The 20,303-nt window shown below is 37.8% G+C and overlaps 1 protein-coding gene across 1 annotated transcript; it reads right to left on the bottom strand.

Moving 5' to 3' along the window:
• Nucleotides 1-705: 705 nt before the first annotated feature.
• Nucleotides 706-15,014, bottom strand: LOC145776840 (carbohydrate sulfotransferase 11-like). Its single transcript, XM_082588061.1, has 6 exons — nt 14,891-15,014; nt 12,477-12,649; nt 10,153-10,268; nt 8,092-8,283; nt 5,535-5,675; nt 706-1,057 (listed from the first exon to the last, which is right to left on the bottom strand). Exons 1-6 carry the CDS (start codon nt 15,012-15,014, stop codon nt 706-708), a joined length of 1,098 nt encoding a protein of 365 aa, XP_082444187.1.
• Between the last annotated feature and the right edge of the window lie 5,289 nt (nt 15,015-20,303).

Below are 20,303 nucleotides of genomic sequence, written 5' to 3'. Positions count from 1 at the left end.
GAAAGCTCCAACTTTAGATTTCCATGTAAAAACATGGACGTTTTCTCCTTGGAAGGACAAATTAAATTCGTTCCCTTTTTTCAGGAAAACCTGACAAATAGCATCATTTGAAAAGCCTTTCCAAAAACGCCTTTACAAAAACGGCGGAAAGTCTACATATTTTTTCGTTGAAAAATTCACGACTTAATTTTAACACTAGTAACTTTTTAAAGCATTGGCATTAGTTTTGAAAGTCACGTTTACAATGCAGCAAAGAGGATATTAAATTCCTATTCCGTATTTCACTAGGCTATATAAATTTTAAAAAATAAAGTTAATGTCTTTCACAGCATCTTGTACATAAGTGTTAATATGCAGTGCTTTGTGTAAACTTTGTTTACTGTCTGCGACCCCCGAAGTTCGTTAAGCGACCCCTCAAGGGGTCGCGACCCCCACTTTGGGAAGCCCTGCTATAGGACACCGTGGTAAATCTAGGGTGTAAAATGAACAATGCGATATAATTTTTTGAACAAATATCCTTGGAATTCGGGAAACACGGTAACATTATGTCAACTAAATTTTGTTAAAAGTCAAAAAATTTCAGAACAAAAGCTCTTAATCCGAAGAGGCAATTGCAGATTAAAGAAGAACCGGTGTCCTATGGGATACCTTGGTAATTCTAGTATTAAAGTGATGACCTAATATGTTTCCTGATGTCATTTAACATCAATATCCATGATACAGATAAGGATCGTAATTATAAAATACAAAATCGTCTTCATACAAATCTCTTAATATTTTTACGTGATTCTCAGGTACTTGTTTATAATATTCAGTGGCGACTGGATTATGGCCTACTTTAGTCTCTCTGAAGCTGATATGAATGTCTTTTTTTGAAACGTTAAACTTCTGATAGTCCACCACATAATCCCACATGCGATTAACGTCTTTGGCAAGGTCATCAAATCTCATAATGTAGCTGTAGTTAAAAGCACAAGGCTTGCAAATGTCAACTTGAGGTTTCCAGTGACGATCTATTCTGTCGATTTTTCCTTCCACATAATGGTCAACTACAAATCTGAAATGCAACCAACAATTTTTATTGTACAAGTTTTCGCACAACATTCATGAATACCTTACAGAATTATCACAGCAAACCACTTCCTTCTGCAGGCTTTCATTAGTCGGGACGCGACAATTTATCGAAAGATGATTTATCGAACAACAGTTAATCGAACGACAGTTTATCGAAAGACAGTTTATCTAACGACAATTCATCGAAACGACAGTTCATCGAACCGACTGTTTATCGAAACGACAGTTTATCGAACGACGAATCTCTCGAAACAAGTTTTATCTAAAATTTTAATGCTCATATGCAATGGAATACTCAAAGCGTTTTAAATGTACATTTCAATCACATTCATTTGTTTTGAATACACGGATACAAAACATTTACAGTCTACAAGTTGTATGCAATTGCTCGACGATATCTGTTTATGTCAATATTCGTTGAGTGATAGCTTAATCTTGGACAAGGCCCTTCAGCCGTTGATGTTTACAGTTACAAATCACATTCTGAATACACGGATACAAAATATTTACAGTTACAAGTTGTATGCAATTGCTCGAAGATATCTGTTTATGTCAATATTCGTTGAGTGATAATCTTGGACAATGCCCTTCAGCCGTTGGTTGACGGCGTCGTAGCGCTTTTTCCGAGAAGGGCCAGCAATTCCATCATTTAATTGCTCTCGCATGCATCGACCTATTTCTTATGACTCAGTAACTATAAGATCCATGCTACAGTAACTAACAAAAGCTGCAATTTGTGCTTAAACATGTGATTCTATTCTGTAAATGAGGAATTACACAAACAAAAGGTCTCTCGAAGATGAATTTGGGATGCATAGACTCGAGTTAAATCAGCTGTTCTATTATTCTATTAACTATCGTTTCGATTAACTGTCGTTCGATTAATTTTTGTTCGATGAACAGTCGTTTCGATAAACTGTCGTTTCGATTAACTGTCATTCGATCAATAGTCGTTCGATAAACTGTCGTAGTACCTTCATTAGTGTCCTTTTGTTTATGCAAGCTAAAATATAATTTCCTCATTTATAAAATCACTTTTATGAGCAAATTATTAAATTTTAAAGATCTGCACATATAGGAAAACAAAGCAGTGTCAAGACGTGGCATGACCAAAACCACTTGAACGCCTGCATCATCAATTTGACCGTGCTTGTGCATTCTAGGGTTAAACAATCAATTTCATCAGCAAAATGCTGCAATTTTATCACTTATTCATTTAAATGAACTTTATATCATGTCAAGACCTCTATGGACCCCATGGGCCAGAATGACATCAGGCCCCTAATATAGCTATGTTAACATGCAGGGCTAACCTATATTTGCATTGCATTGATACGGAAATGCGAGTTTTCCTATTGATTGTTTGTTTGTATTTGCTAAATAGATTGCACGTGAATCACTTCAGCATAAACACATTTCAACACTATCAATCCTCTTAAAACTTACACAGTAAACTAAAGTACATAAAGAAAGAAAGTTGTTATTGAAGTGAAAATTCAAAAATACTAGCTGATGTAAAATCATCGAGGAAATTGTCTTCGTGGTTTCCATAGCGGAGAGTAACATTTTGGGGGGCGAACAAACTTTGCCCAAATTTTCCAAATTTTTTCTTTGCAAATATATTGTCAAAAACGCAAAATTACTTACAATCTCTGAGGTAGAGTAGTCTAATAACTTTACAGTCATCAACTTGGCCGTGTACAAAAACACAGGCAGCAAAACAAGATTGAATTAACTAAAACTAAATCAACTATCAAATTGAAATAATTTTCTTGTGGCACAAAAATATGTAGCCTATATACATTAGGTCTACCTGGATTCAACAACAATAACTGAGAATTCAACAATAACTGGACAACAGTTGGCTAAATATCCATGTCGTCAGATCATTTTAAAATCTCTAGCTTAATTGCAATAAAAAGCCAGACCAAAAGTAGCTGAATCATAAAGATAGTCCAATGACTCAAGAGTCAAGATTTGTAAATTTGCATTGGAAAGGTCTAAAATGACAACCTATTCACTTATCAAACTAGTAATATTACTTACTTCATGCTATGATGCTACCTAAAACCTTACAACCTGAAAAGAATTCGACAGTTTATCATTAATGTGCGAGGTCTAGCGACGGGCTGCTTTGTATCTTGACCGAACGTGCTGTTTTTATTGTGGAATTCTTGAGCGATGTGTTATTATCGGTTACTGCCCTGTAGTGACCTCTGATTGCAAAATCTTTATTATGTGACGTATTTCTAGAACATTTTACCCTACGTGCAAATCTGGAAGCTTCTTCAACTTGCTTGTTTACGTGTAGTGCAACTTGACAGAACAATGAGTTCTTATGATGTAACATTACGTAACCTTCTCGAAGTTACTAGGCCGAACAACCTGCTATAAATAGTGGTGTAATTTGCATTATTAAAATTATTATGAGAGTTGTGTTATGAGTTGTAGATTGTTGTTGAGTAGTTGGTAATAGGAGCAGAGATTATTGTTGATTGAAAGTTGAAGTAATTGAATACGAGTAGATGAGAGTTAGTGCTGATATAAATTGTGATCGAAATTAGAGTTACGTGAGAAGCTGTGTTGAGCAGTTCGTTAAAGTCCTTCAACAATTTTCATACATCATTTCACTAGTAGAACTATTCGACATTTAATTGACTGCTTTTTGGTGATATCCCATTAAACTACGTCATTAAACCTTTCCAAGTCTTTTTCCTGGTAAGAGATAGAAAGAAATCGTGACAATGATACTATGCGCATCAAATTTGCACCTTAGAACAAAACTAAGTTGTTATTAGTATAAATATTGATCTCATATTACAGTGAAGTCATAGCCAATGTTTTTTAATTAACATCATTACCAAGATATTCTAAGTTCATGATGAAGCAACTACTGAAATCGCAGGCACTGATCTAAAAGAACTCATATAGGTAATAACTTCAAACTCAATCCTTGTCAGAAAATACAGACAACATCTTCAATACTGTCTACATTGCCTGATATTGTAACTGCATGAATTGGATGCCAAAAGAACATAACACTTGCCTATATATTTGATCGTTGATTGTTATAATACTGTATCATATATGGTAAATAGCTGAGCGTATCAACCCTAGGACAGGCAAAGACAAACAGCAATTAATACAAAAATTTATTTTTATAAAAACAGTTCCACTGTAGCCCACAAAAACATGAAATCAAACACTAGAAAATTCACAGATACCAAAATGAAGCTTAATATTCTCCACAAATTGCAACATACCAAATACAATATTTTCCAAAATTGAAGATGGCACAGTTTACATGCACGGGAAAATTTTAATGTATTTCATACAAAATATTACACTATAACAAATATACAAAGTTTTTAAACTGGAAAGATGTTGAAAACTCAAGGTAAGATTTATTTTCCCGATAACTGGACATTTCTGCCCTAATATTTTTACAAATAAATACATTACAGTAGTAGAATATAGATAAAGAAACAAAAAACCTCATAAGATTACCAGTACCCAGCAGGGTTTCAAAATTCATCCAATGAAGAAATGTAGCCTAGTGCATATCCTAATGATTATTAGTAATAGCTTACCTCTACTTGCTAATTGCATTTTTTACATTTACATTCTGCAGATATACTGAATCGAAGCTTAACATTCTGCCCAAATTGCAATAGGCTTATACCAAATACAAAAGTTCCAAAATTGATGACACTACATTTAACATTTAAAGAAAATTGGGAATGTATTTCATACAAAATGTAACACTATAAACAAAGTTTTTAAACTGGTAAGATGTTGAAAACTCATGGTAAGATTGATTTTCCCATTAACTGGACATTTTTTCCCAAATATAGTTTTACAAATAACTACATTAGTAGGACATAAAGTAAAAAGAAAAAACCACATAAGGTTATTAGTAGGCTGTCCCAGCAAGCTTAGAAATCTCACCTGTGAAGAAATACAGCCTACGTACATGCTGGTGAACATCAGTATTAATAAGCTTAACTTTGTTTGCCAATAATGTTTTTTACACTTTACTTTTGCAAGTGTTGAATCGAAACTGATCATTCTGCCCAAATTGTAATACCACATGAAGCAGTTTTCAAAACCGATAAAAATGCATCTTACATTGATTGGAAAATATCAATGTATCTCATAAATTACAACAAGTACGTAAAGTTTCTAAACTGGTAAAGTGTCGAAACATCACGATAAGATTAATTTGCCCAAATAAGTGCAGATTTTTGTCCAAATTCGCGGCGTTTTTTCAGCGGTAGAGCAACCGCTCCTGCCACCCCATCTCCTACGGCTATGGTGGTTTCTCGCTAAAAACATGAGTTTTCTCTAAAACCAAATACACATACTTTTTGTAAGTGAACTGAGTGAAAGTGGCGACGCCTTTTTGTCACACTTTTATGACGAATATTTCTGTGTTTTCAATTGTAATTTGAAAAACTCACCTTACTAACTGGGAAAAAGATATTGCTCCACTTCTCATCACATTTACGTAGTTTAGAACCTCGTTTTGGTGCGAAGATGACAATTTTTTAAACCTTTGCAAAGCTTTGATATCATCATTTTTCATCTTTATTAAATCTTCACTGTAAATTATAAATGTAAACAAGGATGAGGATTCACATCAATAAATCATCAATAATAAAGCAACAGCGAAGTGTTCACTTTGTCTTGTTTGGAGTCATATTTAATGGCGGCATAAAGGCAAAATAGTTGAATAAACCTTTCTCAGGTGGTAAACCTATCTCAGGTGGTAAACCTTTCTCAGTTTTTGCTGATATTATCAAACCACTGCATTTGAGCAGGAACTGGCACTGTTCAACCCATATAGGCCTGATTATGAAAAATGGTTGCCCCTGGATCCTATGAAATTAAATTGAACAACGACGTAACTTGCAAAAGAAATTGTTGTCATATCCGGAAAGATTTCAGTGATAACGGTCTCGACGGTGATTCACCAAATCTGTTACCTTTATCGCTGCTCTTTGTTTTGTCTGATCAACCTGGTAACGTGGTTTTACCACAACGTTCACAGTGAAGTGCAAAGACTCCGAATAAATTAATGGAAACATGATAGAATTGAGTGAAGCCGAAAGTTATCGCACAAGTGCAGGGCATGATAGTAGTGGACTCCATTAATCCCTTTCTAATCTTTCTTTCTGTTCTTGGAGATTGGGGACAATCTGGATTATCCGATGACATTCACATTCACAGCTTCTCATGGTTAACTTTCTTATTACGTAGGAGGAATGACACTGCCATAGTTTAGGTTGTTTGTTTTTCAGTAGCCTAGGGGAGACCGGGACAAGTTGTGCAAGTCCACGTTTGAAAGGAAATAAAGAGCGTAATGAATCTTTAACGCCATTATTATATTTTACCTATAATGCCTTCGAAGCACGTGAATTGCAGTTATCAGTTTTTTGGGCAGGTTAGGCTTGATCAACGATATAAGGTGTTTAGGTCTTAGGATCTAAATTCGGATGCAAACGAAATTTTGATTTTTTGGATGCACAATAGAACTAGTCAAACTTTAGCAGCAGGGGTCAGTAGACATGTGATGTAGTTGTATTTTCGCAGGCAAAATTTTTTTGTACATTTGTTAGTTTTCTTGAAATTTTTATTCTTTAAAAAAAGTGTGAATGAGGCAAGTTGTGCAATTGATAACGGGGCAAGTTGTGCAACTGTAATATGGTCGTAATATGTTGCTCAACTTGCCCCTGGCACTAATGTTGCTCAACTTACCCCATGGTGCTACACAGCTTGCCCACCATGGTGTTGCACAACTTGCCCCGGAAAATAATCCGGGGCAAGTTGCGCAATCAATACTTAAACTTGAATACGGTGCAAAATAATAAATAAAACCAATCAGTTTTTGTCTTGAAACTTGGCTTATTAGCATGTTTTTGAAATGCAATACTTGAGTCTTCGAAAAAGTTAGTAAAAAAAAAAAAAATTAGATTTAAAAAAAAACCCTGCTCAACTTGCCCCGGTCTCCCCTATTTATATCTATACATGAACTCTAAGTGTGTTTATGTTTGTGATAACTTCCAGTGTTTCCATATAATGCATAATGCAAGATGAGCTCCTCGCCTCTTGGAGTGACAAAGAAAAGAAGGGTTCACACCGCGAAGAAGACTTATGTCAACTACAAAAGCGTATGCGAAGATTCTGCTTGACAAGTCGTGGGCCTAAATAGTGAACAAGCGTGAACAAGACAGTTTCCATGTGAGACACTGTGTTTTTATTGCCTCCGAGCTTCTGTGTGTTTTACTTAGTTTACATGTCATAAACTCTCAAGAGTCGTAAAACCAATGAAGCTTTGAAGCGACTTTTTCCTCTGCGATAATATTGTAGTCATGTTGACTTGAAGAATCTCTTTACGAGGATTTCCAGAAACTCAGACTATAATTATCATGCCTAAGAATAAGTCAGGGAAAAAAATCGAACTATTCTATGACCTCGTCTTGTTATTGCATTCTATTTGCATTACACCTTTTGTTACCTTTTCTTTGCCTGCCTTGCTCGTCTTTGCTATGAGCTAAACGCATCAAGACGTGTTCCCCTTACGACCATCAGCACTCTTGATAACGCACCATGGCCGATCTTCATAGCAACTGTCCATACAAATCTTAAATATATCAGCTAAAGCTATGTGGGCTAATAAAGCTATAGCCTAAATATATGTTGTTTATGTTTTCTAACATTTTCTCTTTTTTTATTTTCCCTTTATATTTTAAATTTTTCTGAAGGTGTTGCGACCGTGCCAAATTTTTTTCAACTCAATAACTTACTTCGGTCTCAAGCACGTTTTAACATTCGCGTTTTGTCGCTTCTACCCTTTTCTCGACCTTTGCTATGTTGACATGTATTGTTTTGATATGAAGGTCAGAAATAAAAACAACTGAACTGAACTGAACTACTTGTCAATTTGTATTATAATATTTTCTTTATTAATCATGCATTGTAACAATTATTACTTAAAATATCGGAATTGAAACACACCCTCTTCCCACACCATGTAGATGTAGACTTGCTTGCTGGAGAGCAGCCGGTATTCCAATCCATCTACGGAAATTTGAATTCCTTGGCAGTAGTTTATTGACGTAAGCAGATACAACTCTTTCCAACGGATGACGTGATATTAGAAATGACGTGTACGTGTTTGTCCGTAGACGAGCTTCTTTCTCTGTTAGCCTGCAAGATAAAGTAACATGGAGATGGTGAACATTAATTGTGTTTAGATAACGACAATATAAAGTTATGAATTAGTAAACCTGTACAACTTTTCCCTCATAACTTGTCGTTGTGGCTAGCGTTAGCATGCTGAAAACGTTCAACCATTTAGGCCTATTGGAGAATCAGTAGATGCATATATTTATTAACATTTAGCTACGATTTTTACGCTCAAGAACATAATCAAAACAAAATAAATATAGAAGGAGGCTGTTCAAAACCATTCAATATTGGTTGGTTGGTTTTGAATCTTTATCCTCGGACTGACAAAGACTTGATAGGTTATTCCTGGTAGTATCGCATACTCGTAGAGGCTTTTGACGCATGGCCGGTTACCGAGATTGGCAGAGTGAAGTTGTCCGATTGTTGAAGTGTTGTTGCCGGGAAATTATTCCATTCACTAGGTGCCGCTGAATGGAGAGCAGTCTTGAAAGTGGGTTGCTCAAGCGCGCACCCCGAGAGTCGAACCAGCGCCGCGTGATCTCGAGCCAGGCGCGTAACCATTGAGCTATCAGGGCTGAATATTCGCATATCCCATTCTTTTGTACGACTGACTTTATAAGAGGCTGAGGTAAGAAAGGTTTTTGCAATGTGCTATACACAGTAAGTTTTTATTCAATTTTAACTTCCTGATGAGATCAGTCTTAGGCTGATGGCACAACGACCATAGCAAACAGCAAGGAAGAGATTGAGGAGATGGAAGAGAGCCTGAGACACGTCAGCCTGGATATGCGCCTCTCAGTTAACAGCGCCAAGACAGCTATAATGACAGTGCATGGAAGCGAATAGATAAAAGTGTATGTCAGGAGATCAAAAGGGTGAAAAATTTCAAGTACATAGGTTCTTGTATCACTTCAGATGGATACAGTTCGCCGGACATCAAAACAAGATTAGGACAAGCATGTCTAAAACTAATCTCAACCAATATTTGGAAATCAAAAACATTACCAACAAGCTCACAATAGCCTACAGCTAGAAAAAACTATAGTATAGACTAGAGTGTTGCGCTCTACAGAAGCAAAACGTAGACATTAAGAAATGCAGAGGAGAAGATAATCAGGACTTTTGAAATGTGGCTATGAAGACGAGCCCTAAGGGTACGTTGGGCTGAGACGCACGAATGAATGGGTAATAAATTAGTTCGGAATCTTGGAAATTGAAGTATGGTGACAAACATCAAAAGAGGTTTGTGGAAAATTAAACCTTGGAAGAAGAAGAACCTTGGTAGACAATGTTCTTAACTGGAGAGGTAGACTTAATCGGATGAGCAAAGCAGTTCTGGAAAGAAATGCTTACGGCCCTATTTAGGGCTATGACAAACTGAAGTCAGATATGATTAAAAAGGGTAGTCATTTTTAACATGGCTTGGGAACGGTTGGGTAGATATAGTAACCAGAAGAAAACCAGACATTTTATAACATAACTATCTGCTTTAGATACTAAATCTTCTGCTTATGTCAAACACGGTTAGAGTCATTCGTCGAACGTCGTCCACAGCAAAACATCCAACAAGTTCACTTTCTCCTCAACGATCACTTGACAGTTTGTGCATTCTCATTTGTTCATAGCTTCAGTTTGAACCAATTTTTCAATTGAATTAATCACACCAACATGTGGTTGCCAGGATACGTTGTTAATAATTTTTTTACAAAAATTTGTGAAAAGTTAACTGACTGCATATGCAACCTGATGAACCAACTTGTGGTATATTTCCAAGGTTTTCTATCAGACTAAACCTCATAGTCTTTCACATTCAAGTTTACAATGTGTATTTTCTTTGTATTTACTAATTAAAAGGCTTGCATGTTATGTACTGTACAGTTTACGTACTCTGTGAAGCATTTGTTTCCCCACTTCCCACAGTCGTGTTGCGGTGTCCACGATTTTCTTTCTTTAAATGACGTATCCATCTTAATCATTATTTTCTGCAACGCTGTACTTGCGACCTAAAAAAGAAAGCTGTTATCACAACACAATCAGCCACGCTGACAGGTAGGTACCCTAAGACAGTTTGAGTTGACCCTGAGATTATTTTGATGAGTGATGACTCTACATCTTTTCAGGGAATTAGCAACTTGAATGTAGTGCCGCAGGTTTTTTTTTCATATATTTTTTTGGTTATAGGCGAATTCTTCGTAAACAATTCTTCGTAAGCAATTCTTCGTAAAACAATTGTTCGTAAACAGTTGTTGGTGAAATGAAATCCGTAAAAGAATTTTTCGTAAAGCATTTCTTCGTATACATCAAATCTTCATTGCATGCACGAGTAAATGCTTTGGGAAGAATTGTTTTACAAAGAATTAACTTTACAAAGAATTGTTTTACGAAGAATTGTTTTACGAAGAATTGTTTTACGGAGAATTATTTACGAAGAATTGTTTACGAAGAATTGTTTACGAAGAAAACGTCGGACACCTATTTTTTTGTATCAAGTTCATAGTAACTGTAGGCTACGACACGGGCCCTGGAGTGGGAGTGGGGCTACGACACGGGCCCTGCTGTATGTATCTGTGGCACCGAGCCCCAAACAGCGGACCACCTTCTTGTTTGCCCTCGGCTTGCCACCCGGTGCAGTAGGTGGGACCTGTCAGTGTACAACTCCGTTGCGGAAGAATGTGTCAACCTGTGGTGTATCAACAAACTTTAGAAGACTCGATAGAAGAAGAAGTAACTGTAAAACCATTCCTGCTTTTTGAAAACCACTTTTGTAAAATTTCTTTTTTTTCGATGATCATACTATCTAGCATAGGCTACCTACCTCTTAAAGTATTTCTTCAAAAAGATTTTGTATTTTTGTCGCCAGATTTTTTGGAAATGTTGTTTATGGATCTGGTATTGCCAATAGTATTGCCACCGCTGTCAAACCAGGCCTATATTTAATGAACGATTCCCAACTACTCTCAAGCCACAATATCTGCACTTTTTCAAATTTACTGTCATCACTTGATATCAAAGAGGAAGCAAAAAACAGGTTTACTGATATAAATTTTACTTCAATTGCATTTCGTTCATATAAAGTGTCTTTGGTGCAAAACTTTCCGCCCCAATGGCTCAGTTGGTTAGCGCATGACTTTGTGAACGAAGAAGCTTGACTTTGTGAACGAATGATTTTCGATTGTGCTAGAAAAACGGTTCGTGTCTGCTACTCTCATAAAAACAAAACTCCAGATGTGACATCTACTTATGGTTAACCTATTAATCAGAGATGAGCACTGAGCAGTAGCACGCTACTGTTGTAGCACTTTTTTTGGTAGTTGTAGCGACCTTTTTTGGTAGTTGTAGCACCTAGTTTGGTAGTTGTAGCGACAGCAGCGCTACATTTTGGTTGGAGTAGCGGTGCTACTTCTTATCCAATATAGCGGAGAGGCGTTACATTTCTTTCAGTAGCACTCATGTTACACGCTACTTTCAAACAAAAAATTTCAAAAATTACTGGTTTTTGAAGATTTTTATAGCAACAATGTGGAAAAAAATCAAGGCAGAAATAATTTGAATAATGCGAGAAACACCAAGCCAACGTTGATAGCGACAAATTACACTCACGCCAGTTACCACTCTGAGGATGAATTGTTTGGTGTGTTGGTGCCATCGTATGGAACATTGGCATGGAAATAAATCTTAATTGTGAAGGCCGTTTATCAGACAAAAGCAAGTCCTTGAGCATTCTCGATGCCGATTTAAAACGTCTGTTGATTAAATACAACATTCCCATTCGTCATTCCTTCCAGTGTTGCTGTAGAGAGACTTTTATCCATTGGAAAATACGTTCTGAAGCCAAAGCGGGCAGGACTCAGCAACTCGCATTTTGAAATGCTCGTGTTTTTAAAAGATGCGTAACAATACGTTTCACCTACAATGTGTTTTCTACAATAACGTTGCCATGGCAGTGTAAACGAATGATGTCATTTGTTTTCAAGGTCGTTCATACGTCATAAAGTGCTGTGTCCGTTCTATACGACAAAAGCAGCAGAAGTAGCGGTAGTGCGCGCTACTTTAGCTCCAGTAGCGGTAGCGCGTAGCACGCTACTTTTGAAGTAGCGAATGCCCACCTCTTATTATATTCATCAATTGCACCATCCAGCAGTTGATATCGCTTTTTTTTATGCTGGCTGCTTTATTATTTTTAGATGCTACATTAAATGTTAAAAACTCACTTTCGGGGTTTCGCACATGATTAGTTTCAATTTATCACTGAACTTGTAATGAACTGAAAGCAAACTATAGTCTTCTGGAGGCTTTTTCTTGCACTCCTCTTGCACATGACGCAATCGACTGAAGTAAGGTTCTTCACATGATAAGTTGTGAATTCCAGTGCAGTTCAAACCACCTGGAATGAAAAAAAATCTAGATAAACATAAACATTGTTGAAGACAAGCTAATCTTTTAATTGAAGCAATGCTTTCCAAATTCCAAAGAAAATATTAAAATATCTGCAAAGACTTAATGATTTAAGTAAAAGAAAACGAAAGGGCCTTGGACTACACCTTAACCCGTCCCTTGTTTCTGGGCGCTACCTCAGTGACATTTCGGTCACAAGTTTCTTTCTCTTAAGGCCACATATTGTTAATCCTGACCCGTGTACAATGCCACTGAAGTAGTCACTCTTGAACGCTAACTCCTTCATGAAATACCTCGCTCATGATCTGCCTTACTACACTTTGTTCAATTAGTTGCTGCATTTCAGCGTTGATTGAACCGTTTTAGTTGTTGGATGCATATAACCATAAGAGAACAAAATTATTCGGTGATGCAGTCAAGCGTAGCCTTATAACCATTTAATCATCAAAACCTTAATATTTTAGATCGTCATCGTGTGATCCTCTGAAGCCTGCCAAGCGCTTGAGTAGCGCAGCGCGCGATAACAGTTTCTTGTGCAGTGACACCAAATGGCGGCAGTACGAGAGCGATCTGTCCAATGCGTGGTTTTCAACCGGGATCAGCAAAGCGTTTTCAAGAGGTCCGTGAAGTTTCCGAAATTGCAGCTTGATTGATAAGTTACGGCATTTAAAAATTAGTTGTGCTTTATTTCTGTACTTTAGTGATTTTCAAACTGTGACTCCCTGGAGTTTCGTTTGGAATTTCAAAGGGCGTTGCACAGAATTTCATATCACAAACATTTCATATAAACGAGCTAAATCTGATTATGTGGGACATGTATGTTCAACTTAATTTTTTTAGACAGCAGATTTCTGATCAATGCTTCATATTTAGAAATGCAAACGTTAGTCAGCTGCCTGCTAGCACTCATAGTTTTGCTACGACTGTGCTTTGGTACAACAAAATATCGATTAAAGAAGAAAAGAGAAATTCTTTTTTAAAGGTCGCACAAATTCAATTGAATTTCGATAAAATCTACAGAAAAACATTGAATCACGATATGAATTAAGTTTACTGATTTTTGACCCTGTGTGCCAACATAGGCTACAGCTTATAACATAAATTTGTCAATGTCATCAAAATTGTCATCAGTACGTTGCGAGCTCAGCAAATCATTCTAAGTGTGTGCCTATGAAAGTTATCAAACAATTGTTTTCTTAAGGGATATACATTAGGCGATGAAAAGAAGAGAAGATAGGCATCACTTGGATGAGAACAGCAAAAGACAGAATGGTGTGGAAACATATGTAGAGGCCATCTTCCAGCAGTGGCATGACCGGCTGAAGATGATGATGATTAAGGCGATGGCGATATATCCAAATTTTCAATATTTTTTTGAGAGCCCGTGATGGCTTCGAGGTAACTAAACGAGGTCCGTTAAGACAAAAAAGGTGAAAACCACTGGTCTAATGTTTACCACAAGATGTTTTGGTTCGGGGCAGAAGGACATTGATTTTCCGTTGTTCTGGACGTTCAGCTCACGATCAAGTTTTGATTTCGCTGAGTTTCAGTCACCATTTCTGGAGATAAGCTGAGAGATTTTTATGTCCTGGTTCAAGATGTCTTCCAGGCCTTCCCACGACTTTGTGGAGTGGAGAATTTCCTGGTCATCCGCGTATGCTTATTTTGGGGAGACTGTGTTTGGCTGGTCGTGGGTGTAGATGTTAAAGAGAAGTGGAGCCAGGACTGATCCCGGTGGGATGCCGTATTTCAGGCGTCTGTCAGCTTCGCCGTGAGTTGCTAATGGTGAGGGTGAAGCTTCGATTTCCGACAAATTCCACGATCATATGGACCATATGTCAGTCTAACATCAGGCTAAGCAGCTTGCAAGTATATTTGAGGTAATTGCAATAACATGCTAAAACTATCGGGTCATTCCAAATTTTATTATGATTAGCTGAATTCCATTGAAAGATTAAATATAGTAAATCCAAAGAAAACTTCAAGACTATACCACACGGATCGATTAGTCCACATTGTCAATTGAGGTTTGCTGCTGGCTGCACCGTTTTCTGGAGTAATGTAGTAACTTTGAAAGAGCTATTGTAAACTTGTTTTCATGGAAAAAGTAGTTTTGCTTTATCGCAACGCTTTCTGAAAACATCCATGACAAATGCGATATCTGCGTTGTACAAAAACGTTCTTTTTTTAATGATATAAAATTATGTTTGAACTATCACTCCTAATTTACCGTTTGTGGAATGGAATTCCTTTTCCAGTGATCTTTTTCTGCCAAGAGTGAACGGATACACTCCAGATGTCTTTATAGGAACCTTTTCGCTTGGCCAAACACCAAAGAAGTTGCTCGTTTCCATATGAAACATCACAATAAGCATGGAGCAAACGAACAACAAACAAACAAAAGTCATGACATATCGTTTCATGATGTCATTAAATATGTGTGATTATAAAATCAGGTTGAGCTGGAAAAATTTTGCAAAGAACTGATATAAGCTAGTAACTATACTAAAGTGTGGTACTAAAGTAGGCCTACGGTACTAAAGTGCAGTAGCCTTCTAACTACTAAAGTGCAGTGCAGTTGTTGTACAGTGCAGTAGCTCGTTCTACGCTTAAAGTTATTTGACGTCACATCTAGGGCCGTTGAAAAGATAATTTACGTCAGGTGCCAAAGAGATCTTCGAATTCCTTACCAAAACATTTCCAAGAAATACGCTTACGCACAATATGTCCAAAGTATATGCGACGGTTTCTTCAAGTTCCAGGCTTCCTTTGGAAAGGTTACGGGCCCCTAAAATTATTCCAGCTGGGCCTAAAAGCATCTCATGCTGGACCTCCTGTCAACGCTACTGGTCGCGCCTATAATCCTTTTGACGAGAGATTCCCAATTTGTGTGTCGTGGCACAGTGATGTGCCTCGGGAGGCTTGCAAGTATGACGCGGAAGCCTGAACAATTGAATGTCGCAACCGTAGCGCAAAGCTGCCAATTGACAATTTAGTTTGAAAGAGAGCATATTTGTTTTTGTGTTGGCCTACAGCAGGCTACGATAAATTGGGGACAATTTACTTCTCAAATCGCTTAGTCATCGGACCATTCCAACTCCCACCATTTAACTGCATAGTCAAAACTTTTGCATTACTTCTGCATGTCACCAGCTTAAAATTGGCAGCCTAAGAGCAATTGTTCAAATTAGGCATGGGTGGCTCCTTACAGGCGAATCACAATTCAATGGATGTTGGTAGTTTTTTGCCAAGAGTGTCCTAATATTGCTCGACAAACCATTTGCATATTTATAACCATTTATCAGAGCTTGCGCAATCATTTTTTACCATTTGCTTGTGCAAATCGGCTTTTTCTGCACTGACACTGATGAAGCCTCGAATCAAGACTACCTATCAGTGCACAAAAGTAAGCACACTTTCCACGTTGCAGTAAAAATGAATCGTTTCACTGCCATACACTGATTAAAGTTAAGTTAACTTTTATTAAATTCAATTAAGTATAATGTCTAAATAAAAAACAATATTTCGAAAAAACAGCTTTAACGTATTCAGTTAATGTGGCGCTGTAGGTTCTGAAATATTTTATTGTGGGATGGTCCAAAAACGTTTGGAAACCACTGGCTTAGATAAGAGACACGTACCCACCTACTCCTGGCCCTTACGCAGGCAATTGTCTGGGCTTGAGGTATCAATAGACAATGACTGAGGATTTCAACAACTGTTTTGCTCAAAGTAACTTGTTATTGAAACATGCAAGCTTGAATATTGAGAATTCTGTACAAATTACATTGCAGTATGCACGCAAGGAAAACTGCGGTATCTTGTGATAAAGCGATTGGCTGCAATAAGCCTGACTGGTAACTTTGTACTTTTGGCCTTAAATTAACTTTGTCATTTACTTTTCCAGAAAAACTTCAGTTTCCTTTTGTCCAGCAAAACCAAACGTTGTCTGCGTCGTTTTAATGTATAGGCCTACTGATGTCGCTTGCAAATATAGTCACTTTTACTTGCTGGTTCAAACTAGCCTACTCTAATAACAGTGAACCATGTTCATAATACTTTCTATCCAAGAACTATTCATCTAACTGGCAAAATACTTTACCACAAGCTTCTACTGTACATATACGAAGATATCAGACATTGTTGATCAAACAAAAAACTGGTTACTAAGCTAATATTTGTTATAGAAGGAGCTATTGACCTGACGTCAACACAAGGCTAACTACAATAGGCCTACTCACTACAGGACAACGAGCATTGCGTTTTGTTAACAATACAGGTGCAACTTCCACGCTAACGTTGGGTGGGTTTGAATGTTTATCCTCGTACTGACAAAGATGAACTTAGTAGACAGTATCACAGCAAATCAGAAAAATCAATTTGTTTATATGTAGAGCTTTCGCCACAGAAGTGTGGCTTCTTCAGTATAGCCTGCAACAAATGATAAAGGTTTTGCACCTCAAACCAGGCACTGCCCTTCCGTTAAACCTTTAATTACAAAGGATAACACTATTTACAAATATTCCAGAGACAAATTATCTCGTTTGTAATTGGTAGCAGAGCTAATGATAGAGCTGACATCAAATCAGATTGATTATTCGATATTGCAGTAGACTGTCAGAAAATAAGTTGACCAAAACTTAAACTTCAAAACCACTGGAAAGTTGATATACCTAGAACGACCACATCGGTCATTTGACCGGCAGATAAGCAAATAAGGATAACGTTGTTTGTAGATGTGTCTGTAATCAGTGGCGTATTTAGAAAGTTTGTTAGGGGGGGGGGGGGGGCAAGACATTGTGTCAGTCAGCTGCATAGCGGCTGACTCAGCGGCTGGAGGCCAATAGGGGTAGTCTCAACGGTAGTACATGGAAGACTCAAATTTGGTGAAAATGGATGTTAATTGTTTCAAATTTTTTCTACTTAGGTAAAAATTAGACTTGTTTAATCTTTTAAATAGGGGGAGTAGGCTATACCAAAATGTCATATGATGCGTCAGAATGGGGGGAGAGGGTTAGTTGAAGCCGTCAGATAGGAGGGGAGGGGGTCCAAAATCAAGAGCGAATCCGTAGAAGTAAGTTACTGTTCCAATCAATGAACCAACAAAAGATATCAAACACTTCAGAACATAAACAATAAGTTAGTCCTTCCGACCTCGAATAGCCTACCTTTTGAACATTCTCGGCGATTCGCAATGACAATTTACAGTTTAATGCGATGGCTGCGCTTGGCAAATATATCAATGACTGCATCATACTCGAGTATAATATCCTTACTTAAATACATCTGAGCTAGACCATCCAAACGTGGCTCGGTCATGGTCGTGCGGTAATAATTTTGCAGGTAGGCTACTTTAGTGAACGGAAACATCGCTCATTGGAGGCAGTTGTAACTGGAAGCGTAGCAAAGATTCGAAGTAATTTATGGATAATTGCCGAGTTATTCAACAGCTTGACGCGCATCCACAAAAGTCGCATGTCTTTTATCCACAGAAACTGCAAGCCAATTCGCTTTTAGTAATTTAATAGTAGCTGCAAAGCAATTGCTTGGTTCAACATCCAGCATTTCATGGTAGGCATGGTAGAAGTCGAAAATCTCGTCGATCGGGCAGTTCTCATCTTCATGAATCAATGAAGGCAGATATATCATGTGCTGACTTTAAAAGCTAGCGAGCAGTGCTCATTGGATCTCTCGTGAATTTGTGCCATGCAATTGTCAAGAAAAGGAAGAAAAACTGTTTGTTTAAAATAGATCTCCGCGGTTTCAGCTGGAATGTTAGGTCAATGTTGTTGTCTAGGTGCTCTCCGCGGCATTCGGATTTCTTCGCCAAAAACTGAGCAAGTCTTGCCAAAAAGTTGGTGAAAAAGACTATTATCGCCCCTTAGGTCTTGTGACACAGTTGCGCAGGATGAATCACCCAAGCAATTATGTCTTGTGCTACAACTTTTTTTTGCAAAATTTATGATTTTTTTTACCTGATCCATGGCCATCTGGAGATGCGGCCTGATTTGTCACATTTTGCAGATTTTGATTACAGCTACTGCTAGTGCTTGACTGACATTTTTTGAGATGTTTTTACTTTTTGCGGTTTCCTTATGATATAAAAGATTTTTGTTGGCTTGAGGAAGCAGTAGCAAATGAGAAAAAGTAAGTTGATAAACGCTAAATCAGACTGTTATTGAAAAATTAACAGTCTGACTAACATCTTCGAAATCAAATTTTCTTTGTTTTTTAGCATGTGAGGATGTTAAAACCCTTTGTGTCATCTGGGGAGAAGAGTAAAGAAAGCGTAAAAATCTAATTTTTAGAAAAATTTATTTAAACGTTCGCCCAAAGTTAGAAAAACCTGGAAATTTCTGCAAAATGTGACAAATCAGGCCGTATCTTTAGGTGGCCATGCCTGATCATTAGGGGGAGGCCATCGCCCCTTATCCTCCCCCCTAAATACGCTACTGTCTGTAATAAAGTATTTGGTTGAGATGGAAAACCTATGCCAGAGCTTTTGTCAAATAAGTTTGATTATTCGATATCTACAGGAATAATTTCATCCAATATTTCCACTTACCGGTCGATTGACCGGTGCGGTACCGGTAGTTCTAGGTATATTTACGAATTTTTTGGAGGTTTTTGAGTGTAAAGCGATTATCTTCATGAAGCACGTGGTTCATATCTAACTCGAGGATTAGCCGTAATATCTGCCAAATATATGATCATCAGGGCCCGATTAACCATAAGGCACGGGCCTCAGGCCCCTTGGTTTTGAGGGGCCTGAATTTTTTTACATTAGTACCGTAGGCGTAGGTAGTGAAAGTTGTTGTGCCAGTGTGTGCACAGTTGTTATTTTTGAGTAACGATTTCAAATTGTGGAACGATTGCCAAACAGAATAACGATTCGGAATCGTAACGCTTCGGCGAATTTTGCTTGAACGCGTTCGTTTCGCTTGAAGTCTTGAACGCGTTCGTTTCGCTTGAAGTCTTGAACGCGATCAAGTGACGGATTATAGTACCAAACAACAAGACAGCAGGAAGAGGAGACGCAACTGGTAGGCACTAAGGAAGAGCCTAGATGTTATGAATGACGAATGCCATTATTCAGCTTCTTACTAGTGTTACATTATACCTAAGTTGGTTTCTCTTAAGTATAATGTAAATTTGCTACTTTTTGCTACTTGGAAAGTTACTTAGTATGCTAGGCGTCAGTTGAACACTGCTGCTCGTCTTCCGGGTCATACTTGCAAGCCTCCCGAGGCACATCACTGTGCCACGGCACACAGTTTGGGAATCTTTCGTCAAAAGAATGATAGGCGCGATCAGTAGCGTTGACAGGAGGTCCAGCACGAGACACTTTTGGGCCCGGCTGGAATAAGTTTAGAGGTCCGTAACCTATCCAGAGGAGCCGGGAACTTGACGAAACCGTCGCATATTTTTTGGACATGGTGCGTAAGCGTATTTCTTGGAAGTGTTTTAGTTAGGAATCTGAAGATCTCCTTGGCACCTGGCGCAAATTATCTTTTCAACGGCCCTGGATGTGACGTCAAATAACTTTAAGCGTAACACGAGCTACTGCACTGTACAACAACTGCACTGCACTTTAGTAGTTAGAAGGCTACTGCACTTTACAACAACAAGTTACTAGTTTATGC

The sequence above is a fragment of the Aplidium turbinatum genome, chromosome 9, assembly GCF_918807975.1.
Source record: "Aplidium turbinatum chromosome 9, kaAplTurb1.1, whole genome shotgun sequence".
Classification (NCBI taxonomy): Eukaryota; Metazoa; Chordata; class Ascidiacea; order Aplousobranchia; family Polyclinidae; genus Aplidium; species Aplidium turbinatum.
This window is presented reverse-complemented; position numbering and strand designations above follow the sequence as displayed.